This window comes from Bicyclus anynana, chromosome 10 (genome assembly GCF_947172395.1).
Source record: "Bicyclus anynana chromosome 10, ilBicAnyn1.1, whole genome shotgun sequence".
Classification (NCBI taxonomy): domain Eukaryota; kingdom Metazoa; phylum Arthropoda; class Insecta; order Lepidoptera; family Nymphalidae; genus Bicyclus; species Bicyclus anynana.
Window position 1 is genome coordinate 12,875,081 of NC_069092.1, and position 12,951 is coordinate 12,888,031.

A 12,951-nucleotide genomic window follows, 5' to 3' on the forward strand; every position below is an offset into this window, starting at 1 on the left:
AATGTATTCGAGATTCGACTTGTAAAACAGTTGGTAATGTACATTTTTTCTTTTTCAGGTCCAAAATGGCGACGAATCACGCGCCGCACATATCACGGACGTCTGTCGTTTGTGTATTATTGGCTTTAATAAGTGTAAGTAGTGCTAAAAACTTAATACATGAAAATCATAATACATGACTATTAAATGAGTGAATGATTCAATGAAGGAAATAACGAATGTAACTTTGAAAAGTAGACCGTACTGGAAGTTCGAGACATTCTAGTAGAATGTCTTATTTCATCAGACGGAAAGACGCTTGTATTTTAGAACGATAGTATTACCTTCTCAACAACCAACATAGAAATTTATTAACATAGAAACTATACCCTATTGGTAAGATATACCTGCTATAAATAAATCTGTATGATACAATCACAATTAACGTAGGAGGTACTTGTTTAATACTCGAATTGTTGAAATTATCACCATTTTGAAATAACAACTTCGTTAAAATACCTATCTAATGTCCGCGTAGGCAGACGATAATTATGCGTAAAACGTCAAAGATGAAATAAGACATAATCTAGAATGTTCATCGTCGCATAAATATAAAGAAAACTTGTAAAACGAGACGAAGATTATCAATAAACTCGAGTTCAAACTCGAAGCGATAGTAATCTCGAACGATTGGTAGAAACGTAAGCTGCATTGAAAACAAAAGCTGATCTTATGCGTGTACAGGCGCATGCGAAATTCACTGAATAACTTTTCATTTATCAATCATTCATCAACCATTTTTCATTGAAAGGGTTTTTGAGAAATGATTGAATGATGGGTTATGTTTACCTCTCTTATGCAGCTATGTATGCGTTGTTTGTTATTGCTATTATTTTTACATGACTCACTATACTTGCATTTCACTACGATCTTACCTGATGAGGAGTATACTAATTTGATATGTGGTCATGTAGTTTAAAATGTTAACTCTTGCATAATAATGTATGTTAATTAGAACTAGTACGTGGGTCAACTTCATTAGGGAGTATTTGAGACCGTCTTCAGACGTATTTAAACTCAATGTCAATGCCAAAAAATTCTATCCAAGTGATTGAACCGGTCAGAGTTGAATTAATTTTACCTCTTTTAGGTATGCGTCTTATATCACCAATCTGCATCGTTACTTAATATCAAGGGAGATCTTCGTCTTTATCTGAATTATTATTATAAAAAGTTTGTGGTATTGTAGGGGTAATATCTGGATCTACTAAACCGATTTTGAAAATTCTTTTGCTAATCATAGGCTATTATCTAAGCATATCCCCGTGAATTTCACGGGATCGGGAACTACGCGGACGGTAGAACTTAAATATGTGAATTGATTATTTCTCTATACATTTTTTCTATCTATAAATCTCTGTTGGACAGAGAGCGATAGAGACTCGCACTGTTGAGTTATAAAAACATTACAGACGCTACTGTTTCAATAATTCCTAACACGCGATATAAAAATCGATAATTTCTGACGTTTCTCTACAACGCTTTTCCATTCGACTGTACACATAAGAGTAGCCGAACAAGTATGTTGAAAATATTTATTCAGAATGTCTGTATCCAACACTGCGTATTCATTTAGCGCCGTTTTTTATCGCCCGACCCGTTATTTTGTCTACAAGACACAAGTCTAGTTTCGATATCCCTCGCCCAAGAACGAGATTGTGTCACTAACTTATCGGATTATGCGAGTCATTTGTTTTTGTCATACTGCCGCGTCACTTCACAGAAACAATGCATACGGGTAGAAAGTTAATCATTAAATTGGGATTTCTGAGACTTTCATACAGTTTCATACTGGTATCTACAGTCGTCGAGTCAGTTCAAAGAAATACGTCATGAAAGCGGATGTGGATAGTCCGCAGTCAAAAAGTTAGTTAAGTTATCAACTTTATGTCTTTAAAATGTTTAGCTGTAAAGTTATAGCTAATATTAAATTGCAATAGGTATGGTATATATAGCAATAGGTAGGTATGGTATATCTTTCGATTAATATCAAAATTCAAGTCGAAAAATCAAGTGCCTAGTCACTTAACTTTGCGACAACCTTTCTCAAATATCGTTAAAGATTAAACCACGAAGTTAATTTTTTCGATTGGTCGACTGGTCATTCTTTTTTATGATACTTAGTAGAAAATATTAAATATTACGTTTTATACTTTTGAGGATTAAGAGTCTTGAAATGAGCTACCTCATAAGCGCCATAGTCCACTGTTATTAGCTTTTAATAACCAGTTGGGTAATTTAATAAAAATTACGACATACAAATAACTTACTTACACTCACATGTACTTTGTAATAAGAATAAAAAAAAATCAAGGGTCCAACTCGTTAGTAATTTTAGCTGAGTATTACAACAAATTATAACAATTCTTATAACAAATTCTCAAACTCAAAATGGACAGAGTTTTGATCCTAATTGTTGACGCTGTTCGAAAATCGCCCAGAACGAAGTGCGCAATGACTTTTATAGGATTGCTGGCGCACTACCACCACCTTTTTTTTTTACAAGTTAGCCCTTGACTGCAATCTCACCTGATGGTAAGTGATGATGCAATCTAAGATGGAAGCGAGCTAACTTGTTAGGGGGAAGACGAAAATCTAACCCCTTTCGGTTTCTACACGACGTCGTACTGGAACGCTAAATCGCTTGGCGTTACGTCTTTGTCGGTAGGGTGGTAACTAGCCACGGCCGAAGCCTCCCACCAGCCTAACCTGGACCAATTAAGAAAATCTCAATCGGCCCAGTCGGGGATCGAACCCAGGACCTCCATCTTGTAAATCCACCGCGCATACCACTGCGCCACGGAGGTCGTCAAAAATTTTAAGCCTTTTATAAACTGAGGAATGTCTGGTTTTTTTTATATATAGAATATGTATATTCATTATCATTAGCACAATTACGTCCCACTGTATGTCAAAAGTCCCGCATCTCATAGAAATAGGTATACCTAGAGCTCAGATCCACCTAGCTAATCTAATACTGGTTCTTTGCTCTGCAATGGTGCAGAGGTGCGCTCGTATTTGTTATTAGCCGATATAAGTGACACTCCATTCGTCTCCGCCTGCCACAAAAAGTCGTCCTAGAATCTGTACTCAGAATAGCGCCGTCCTTGAGGTCGTACGCCTATACTATCTAATAGCCGTTTTCAATAATCTATCTAGTTCTTACCTTTTCTAACGTTATTAAAACATTCAAATAAATTATATTATTGTTATTATTTATTCGAAATTTTGCTTAGAGTAGTATCAGTCAGAAATCAAATAAAAGTACAAAAAATACATGCAGATTTCCTATTAAAATGATAGGACTATTCTGAGTCAGCTCAGAGATAGATACAAATATACAACCACAACGTTGCAGCAACGTTGAAAAGACGAACGGGAGGTTAGCCTAGTCTACTGCTAAGAGGCTTAGCGTTCTACCATCTTAGACTAAATCTTCACAATCTACTATAATAAGTGACGCATACTGGAGTCAGTCAGTAATACATACGAGAACATAAAAAATCCCTCTTTAATACCACGGAATATATAAAAATACCCATAATACTATGAGCTATTTTTAAAAATTAAATATCACGTGTCTCAAACGATGAAGGAAAATCATCGTGAGGAAACCTGCATATCAGAGAATTTTCTTAATTCTCTGCGTGTGTGAAGTCTGCCAATCTGCATTGGGCCAGCGTGGTGGACTATTGGCCTAACCCCTCTTATTCTGAGACTCGCACTCAGCAGTGAGCCGAATATGGGTTGATAACGAATACTATGAGCCATGATAGCCTAGTGGATATTACCTTCATATATGGTTTGTTAATGATGATGGCTTCGCAGTTTGTTGTTCTGTGTTCAGTATAGCCAGAAGGTTTTTTTTTTTATAATTTAATTTGCCCTATTGCGAAAGCGGTCAAATATAGTCCATCGTCTCTTGTCATTGTCCATCATTTTTGTTAGTCAGTCAGTTCTAAAGTCAAGTCATGTCGTAGTAAGGCGAAGGCAATCTAACCAAAACTTTTGATAGAGTCCAAAATCGGAAATTAGAAAAATCGAGTAATTACCTACTCAAAACACTTTTGCTTAATTTACAGAACTATAATGAACTAATATTATAAAGGCGAAAGTTTGTGTCTAAGTGTGTAAGTATGTTTGTTCCTCTTTTACGCTGCGGCTACTGAAGCGATTTGGCTGAAATTTGGAATGAAAATAGATTTTACTCTGGATTAACACATAGGTTACTTTTTATCCCGGAAAGATCTATGGTTCCCGCGGGATTTGTGAAAAACTGAATTCCACGCGGGCGTCCGCTAGTAATGAATAAAAATCCACTCTACTGTAAGCAATAAAACTCAAAACTGAAACAAATCAATGAAAATAAAACAAGACCTACTTGTGATTCCTACGATTTTCCCGCCAAACTCCGATGAGACGGTTGCAAGTTACTAATATAAAATGACAGGACTATTCTCAGTCTTGTCATTTTCAAAGAACCGCAGCGTTGCAGCAACGTTGAACGGGAGCGTAGCGCAGCTGAAAGTCCGCTGCATCTGAAGAACAGCCTTTACATTCTGTATAGTTACAGCGATGGGACATCGCTCGTTTCCATGGCAACGTCGTTGTTATTGAAATTTTATTTTTGGCATCCCATAAAAATAAAGTTCAAATTGTATTATAAAATGTGATAGCCCAGTGGATATGACCTCTGCCTCCGATTCCGGAGGGTGTGGGTTCGAATCCGGTCCGGCTCCAATTTTTCAGTTGTGTGCATTTTAAGAAACTAAATATCACGTGTCTCAAACGGTGAAGGAAAACATCGTGAGGAACCCTGTACACCAGAGAATCTTAATTCTCTGCGTGTGTGAAGTCTGCCAATCCGCATTGGGCCAGCGTGGTGGACTATTGGCCTAACCTCTCTCATTCTGAGAGGAGACTCGAGCTCAGCAGTGAGCCGTGTATGGGTTTATAACGAACGATAGGCCAATATTACATCGACGAGTATAAAGAACAAGAATTGATCTGTGTACAACCGCATCGTTGCATCAACGTTGAACGGTGAACGGTAGAGTAGCCCAGCTGAAAGTCCGCTGCATCTGAAGAATAGTGTATAACCGCATCGTTGCATCAACGTTGAACGGTGAACGGTAGAGTAGCCCAGCTGAAAGTCCGCTACATCTGAAGAATAGTGTATAACCGCATCGTTGCATCAACGTTGAACGGTGAACGGGAGTGTAGCCCAGCTCAATGTCCGCTCCATTTGAGCGCGTTCGTGCGTCCGGTGGCCCACATAGCGCACATATTGCACGGCAAATGGACCGCGCAGCAAAAACCGCGTAGACGGATGGACGCGCCTCGCAGAATCGCACTAGGTTGCTGAGCTTGTTTGACTATGTGTATATTGAACAACCTTGACTGAAGTTCAATTTTAACCCGACTGCAATAAGGGTTGTGTTTTTCGCGCGTATCTTGTATGTATGTAATATACTTTATTACCTAATATCTTCCAAACTGCTGAACGGATTTACGTAATTAAGATATCGTTAGATTTGTCTTAATAACCCAAGTGTTCTTAGATAGGTGAATAAAAAAAAACGACGACTGTAAAACGCTATAGACTCGAAGTCAAAAAACGTCTTTATTTCAAATATTGCGATATGGTTATCAAATTCATGGGCTCATGAAGAGGATTTCAAAATGGTATAACATGGCTATATTAAACAAAACGTACAATTAGAAAAATGTTATTTATAAATCACTTTACAAAATTTAGGTGCGAGCAGGTTAGTCAGTCGGGTTTTATAATTTTATTATTTATTACGTGTACTGATTGTGTGATGAATAATAATTACCCGTCCTGTTTTTTTAAATATGATCAATTTCGTGGCATAGAGAAGCGTTTAACAGGCGCATTACAGTAATGATCGCAGATACCCTGTTGCTTTTACAAAATTGCTTTACTATTAGCATGCTCCAAATTCATATACAATTTAAAAAAAACTGTCATCATCCCTATTCTACTGCTAATAATGTAAGTAACGAATGACCTAAATGAAATAAAAGCATCTATAATCGTATATCAAAAAACGTAATCCAACATCCGATACCAATACATCGTGGACCCCCAAAGCCGCGCGTGATTGTGAGCTTTCGAAATGCTATAAAAATACTCGAGAGGATTACCGAGATACGTATCTAATGCGGTGGATCAGAAGCTTCGGGCCATCGTCATAACTATCCAATTAATTTACGAACGTTTTAACCTAATTAGAGTAGTAGGTAATACTAATAAAACTGGACAGAGGCTTTTCAATATACTGAAAAGCCTCTGTCTAGTTTTATTGAAATTTAACTTTGAACATTGAAAATTTACACAAATCTCGCCGGAACTATGAATTTGTTTCGACCATATCTACTGGGCTGGAATATCCATATATGATAGTGGAATTTGTCCACAACATATTAGATTTTTGAGTACATACTAAAATGCCTTGGTTCGTTCATTTAATTTTGCTCTATAGACATTATGGCTGCTAGATTCTGTTGTCTGGCTATCCACTATTTTGGTCTTTATTATCAACCTATTAAATAAACATCAAATCAATTGACAAGATTTAATTTGCCTACTGTGTGATATCTATTTGTAAGAACCGCATGACATTTTTACATACAATCTCAATTTCATATATGTCAACTAGCATTGTCGTCGTTATCAACCCATATACGGCTCACTGCTAAGCTCGAGTCTCCTCTCAGAATGAGAGGGGTTAGGCCAATAGTTCACCACGCTGGCCCAATGCGGATTAGCAGACTTCACACACGCAGAGAATTAAGAAATTTTCTGGTGTGCAGGTTTCCTCACGATGTTTTTTCCTTCACCGTTTGAGACACGTTATTTAATTTCTTAAAATGCAGACCAGATTCGAACCCACACCCTCCGGAATCGGAGGCAGAGGTCATATCCACTGGGCTATCACGTCAAAGATAATAAATAATCCAGCTGGTTAGATAGTAACTTTGGTCAGTTAACATTAAATTAATGAAGCTTTTCTATTACGTGTGATACATTCAACGGCCACATAGTATAAAACAAGAGCTCTTTTACTAAGAGCCCTAACTAACTAATCTAACGTGACGTGCATTTAGAAACACCGGTCATGCGATGTCGCGCGTTCGACACGTCCTGTGTAATGAGTTGTGAAAGCTCGCGACAATGGCTCCCAACCCTCGTGGGAGCGATTGTCGCCAGGCCAATTATCCGCGGCTAATTGTTACTTACATTCCACCTGCATGCTATACTAATAGCATTAACAACTGAGTCTTAGGGCCATAAATCATTTCTCTATATCTATCTCGCTTGCACTTATGGGTCTTATGGAGCCGTCTAGTGAAGGGTGTAACAATGAAAGACATATTATCGATAAGTAAAGTTTATTATCGTATCTTGTTCACAAAATTAAAAAAATTAACAATATTTGATTTAATATAATACATATTTCATATTATATAATTATTAACTAAATAAAATTAATCTTCATCTGAGTCTTCATCATCAGAATCTTCGTCTTCTGCCAAATTTATTATATATTAGTATCCATAGTGCGCAACGAGTAACACATGAATGTATTTATTTAATTGCAGTAAACACATTTATAGCAAAAAAAATACGCAATGCAATTACATTAGAAACCGACCAATCAGAATCGTCCAAATCATTATTGACTCATCATTAGCACGTGCGCAGGTAGCCGTTTATCGATAATTAGGGTGCGCAGGTAGGCGCGCTGCACATTCCTATCTTTTTTGACTTTTATGACCGGACGACTCAGATGATAATGCGCATACTATAACCGCTTTTAACTTAGTACAATAGCTTCGAGCAGTAACCGAATCGCTTGTTGGTACTTCGCATCAGTTTCGATATTTGTCTATTTATAATCGAACATTGCAAAGCAGGCATTTTGTTCTTAGAGGAGTTAATTTGGGGCAAAACCCACTTAGCTGTTTCAATGCAGGTTTAAGTTACTTACGTTCTAATCGCGCCATGGTTGGTTTATTTTTTGTATATAAATTTTTTTAGCGCGAGTCTCCTCTTAGAATGGAAGGGGTTAGGCAAATAGCCCAACACGCTGCTAATGCGGATAGGCAAACCTCACACACGTAGAGAATTGAAAAAACTCCAAGGGTTTCTTACGAAGTTTTTCGTTCACAGTTTGAGACACGAGATACCTATTTAATTTCTCAAGATGCACATAACTGAAAAGTTGGAGTTACGTGCCCCAGACCGGAAACGAACCTACGCCCTCCAAATCGAAGGCATATGTTATAACCACTGGGCTATTACGTTTCTCAACGTCGTCGTTCGCACAGACACCAAACCATAATATGCCTACTAATTCGTTTGCAAAAGAAAATGGTCTAATAGCAAATAATACTTTACTACAGAATACTCTACTTATTTTAACTGTACCAATAATTTCCGATGCCTGTTATCATCTGATATTGCTTGCTCGAGTGTGTCTAATTATTGACTATTACAAAGGGGAGGGGACTAGAAAACCGTTTACGATTAACATTCCGAGTATCGTATTTCATGTGTTTATGTCTCCAGTGACATAATAACGTGGTTAAGAACATATTAACCGGATATTTAAGCCTAAATAGCTTCGGATAAGGATCCAAAATGTCGATTATAGAGTCTGTTATAAAAGCTGAAAGTATGTCCATGATTCTATCATAGGTAGTACGGTGCATCGATCGATCGATTACATAGAGGTTCGATACGGTCGAAAAAGGCTTCTCAAGAGTAGTACAAAGCCAACAAAACACTATTTAAACCTGAAGCAGTGCCAGGGACGTAATTATCACTCACTCGACAAAAGGCTACGCCCAAACTGGGTATCCATAATTATCCACATTATATAATAAAATGTAACTTATATAATGATTATTATATTGTATAATGTAATATGTTTGGTATTGCTTGATTATTATATAAATCAAAAAAAATAAAGGTCTATTTGAGATCTAGTTATAAAGCCTCATAATCCATCAGTTGTCGTGTCTTAATTAATCATCGACAGCAATAAACGCCATCTCTCGCCTCATCAGGTGATCGCCAACCCTGAACGCCCTGATTTTATGTCACTGTTTACTTGAAATGTCAAGTTTATGCAGTCTCCTTCTATATTTAAAGCGGTCTCCTTAATAAGGTCTTTTGTTAACGTAAAATCTTTGTTCACGTCGTCTCGTGGTCATCATTTGTATACAAACGCTGTCCGGTTGTCGTGAGCTGTTTTCCGAACAGCAGGTAAATGGGATTCGTGCTTGAGAAGCGAAACTGTAATTGTATAAATTTTCCTAAAAATAAAGTACTTTCTGCAGTATTTTATTCCGGTTTTAGTTTTAGACAATAATATTTACACTACTAATACAAGCATGCAAGGAAGTACAAAATAGGATATTAGTATTACACTAAAAGGCGATAAACATAGGTGAATTTAAGCTCAAAATTAGTGCATATATTTTGATCTTACAGCGTATAGTTACACCGACGATGACCACTTCAATTGTTACTAAAATCCGGAGAATAAACATTTAATTTTGACATAAATCAAATAAGTGCCGTAGTTTGAAATGGCTTGCTTTATAACCGAACGGTCTTTCGTTCAATTCCTAAAGTAAAATTTTAAATTTTTTTTTTGATTAGCTCAAATCAAAGGCAGACTTCAGCCAAAGGCTTACTAGCCAAAACAATCCACTTAAACCCCTACTGCTACAACCGATTTAGCCTTTTAGATGCCTCGAGAACATTAGTCAGTCTTCTACGACATTTCAAACTTCATTTTCACTTAGTATCACGTGAGAAACTATGAATCTAGAGTATTGAATGAAAAATAACTCCATCAGGTAATAAATCAGAGACAATCAACAAATAAATTGTACCTAATTATGCGTATTATGTACAATCCAAGCTGCTCTTTGGCATAACATTCACAATTACACATACCTAATAACAATGATGAATCGTGTTACAATTCACTATGCTAATACACAACATTCCCAATCAACAAAGCGGCAATAATCGATCAATCTTACCTACAAGGTCAGTCAGTTTATAGGTCCGATAGCTGCAGCTTGTTGCGTACAATGAATAAAAGATGCAACAAGCAACAAGCAACAAGCAACAAACAGCGAAGCTCACGTGAGCCGAATGACGGAACTATAACGGTGAGATTCACCTATCCAGAATCTGATGAATATGCAGATCTCACGATGACGCCCTGTCGTGGAATGCTAACGGTTGAAACACTTCAACAATGCCGTGGTTCGGTGCCGCGTCTCAGCATCGGTTCGGTTTCAGTCAACGAAAGTACGAGTAACATGGGGCCGGTTCTTTATTTTATGCACACAAATAAGAAATCGCTTATGCCAAGTGGGCCCTACTTTACGGGCAATTTGAAGGGTCATGTCTGGGATGTTCAATATTTAACATTATTTGCCTATTTTAACACTTCATTTTTCTTTCTATACACAATGTTGAGCTAATACCTTTGCCAAGGTTGTGACAAACATGACAGAGTGGTGACATGCTTCTGCTGTTTGAGTTATGGTAGCTTCCTAAGAAAAGCTCAGTATGACGTATATTAAGGCTCAACACAGGAGCTCGTGATTCGAAACCATACAACCTAACCACGGGACCAACTAAGCAGTTTGTTTCGTACAATATTGCTCTCCCAAAAATATGGAGGGTAGGTAGAAAAAGACACCGAGCCAACCACACGACGCAAGTAAAACTTCATTAGCTCTCTCTCTGAACGTCCGTTCGTTTCGCCTGAAGCTTGGCAACTTTTTTGCAAGCGTTTGTAACACTTCCGACGGTCTGCGCAGCCGGGGGACGTGTAGCGATGAATTAAAAACCCACGTTTGATGATACCCACCTCACTTCCCCGCATGCACGATTTCACACCTTTCCCCCCGTCGCCCGCATATCATGGAAGTGTCATCAACGAACTTGTTAGACTATACACGTCTTTTCGTAACGAACTAACCAGCTTACTCCCCATGCGTATTGAATTTTTACTTCAATAACCCGGGAATTTGCATCAACTGAAAAGAACTAACAAAAATGGACCCAAAATCCGGCCATTTCCCACAAGTTATCCAGTTATCTCATAAGTTTGATCGTAAACTTAATAAACGTTCAAAGCGTGCGAGGTAAATGGAAGTTTTAGTTAATTTGTTTCTGTTATTTTGGGTTAAATGTTTAATTTGTTTGAACAAGCTTGTCGTTATAATAATTTTGCACGCGAGAATCTGTCAGGTTAATTAGTGCTAATGAATTTGTGAAGGGATATTTTATTTGATGATGGTTATAAATTCATTATTCTTTCGCTGTTTTATTACCATTTTGATGTTAATTCACATGTTCAAAATTAATTTTTAACCCCCGATACAAAAAGAGGGGTGTTATAAGTTTGACGTGTCTGTCTGTCAGTCTGTCTTTGGCACCATAGACAACAGACGGACGATGAAGCGATGAAGCGATTTCAACTTAGTTTTTTTTGTATGAAAGGTGACATTTGCGAGTGTTCTTAGACATGTTTGATTAAAATCGGTTGAGCCATTTACAAGTTCTGGGGGTTGAAATTGGGGAAGAACAACCGAATCCCAGCAAATATAAAACGATGACGACACTACTCTCAATTTAGGTAAAATAACCATTTATATTCATTCCGTCATAATAGAAAAACGTCGTATAAAGCTAAGACCATCTCGAATCTGTGATTTCAATCACGTCAGCGGTTAAACAAAAACAATCGCGACATAATAGGTCCATTAGTTTAGAACCTATGATGTAACAAATTGACACACACAGACAGTCATGTCAAACATTTAACCTCTTTTTCCGACAAGTTTAAAAATACTAGTGATACACATAAGTATGTTTTACAAAATACAAAATTTATGATCTCACTTAGAAACTGTTTTTACGTCGTTTATTTTTAGTTTGTTCCTATAATTTTTTTCTGCTCGAACCAAAAAGCGTAGGATGTTGAAAAAATTATTTCCGTACTAAGAACATATGAAATAATCAACCGAGTTCTTTAAACTAGCTAGTTATCTAATTGAGATAAGAATTCCAAATACAATTCTGTTAATGTTGTTCCAATTAATGAGATGTTAGATGTCAGATGAAATTAAACTATCGCTTAATTCAAATTAGGTAGATAAAGTTAGTGGAAAAATTTTCTTGTCTATTTATAGTCAAATATTTTTTCCCAAGGCAGAATTGTATTATTTAAATTTAGAATTTTGCCAAGGCCAAAAGAACCGTTTGTTTGCTCGCGATAAAAAAAAAATTCGCATGCGAAACATAAATACTTTAATTTACATAATAGAATAATAAGTTTACTATTGCAATAAGTAACTATTGCATTGCATGTGGATTTTTTTCAAAAACATCAAAAATTTAAATTAAATTTTATTAAAAATGTTTGTGCCTTGTGTCTTTGGTGTCGAGGGTATGGTCTGACCAAATGGTTTGTATCAGTTTTATTGCTTGTTTTATATATTACACTCTATACTCTACATACTCTATATAAAGCTGACGAGTTTGTTTGTTTGATTGAACGCGCTAATCTCAGGAACTATTGGTTCGATTTGAATAATTCTTTCAGTGTTAGATAGCCCATTTATCGAGGAAGACTATAAGCTATATTATCCCTGCATCCCTTTCAGGAACGAGAACCACGCGGGTGAAACCGCGCAGCGTCAGCTAGAACACAAGAAAGTTAAAAACAGTTTTTAAAAACATTTCACTCCGATACTACTGAATGAATTTAACTGAAACTTGGTAAACAGGTTATAGAAAGGGTGAAGTAGGGGTTCAAAGTTTGGGGGGCTACGACGTTCCTCTTCTTCGAA

At 36.9% G+C, this 12,951-nt stretch overlaps 1 protein-coding gene across 1 annotated transcript in view; it reads left to right on the forward strand.

Moving 5' to 3' along the window:
• LOC112046928 (uncharacterized) overlaps positions 1-12,951 on the forward strand; it is a 115,347-nt gene that overhangs the window by 42,210 nt on the left and 60,186 nt on the right. Inside the window, exon 3 of the mRNA XM_052883785.1 lies at positions 59-134. Coding sequence (XP_052739745.1) covers positions 59-134 — 76 coding nt within the window. The remainder of the gene's footprint in view (positions 1-58; positions 135-12,951) is intronic.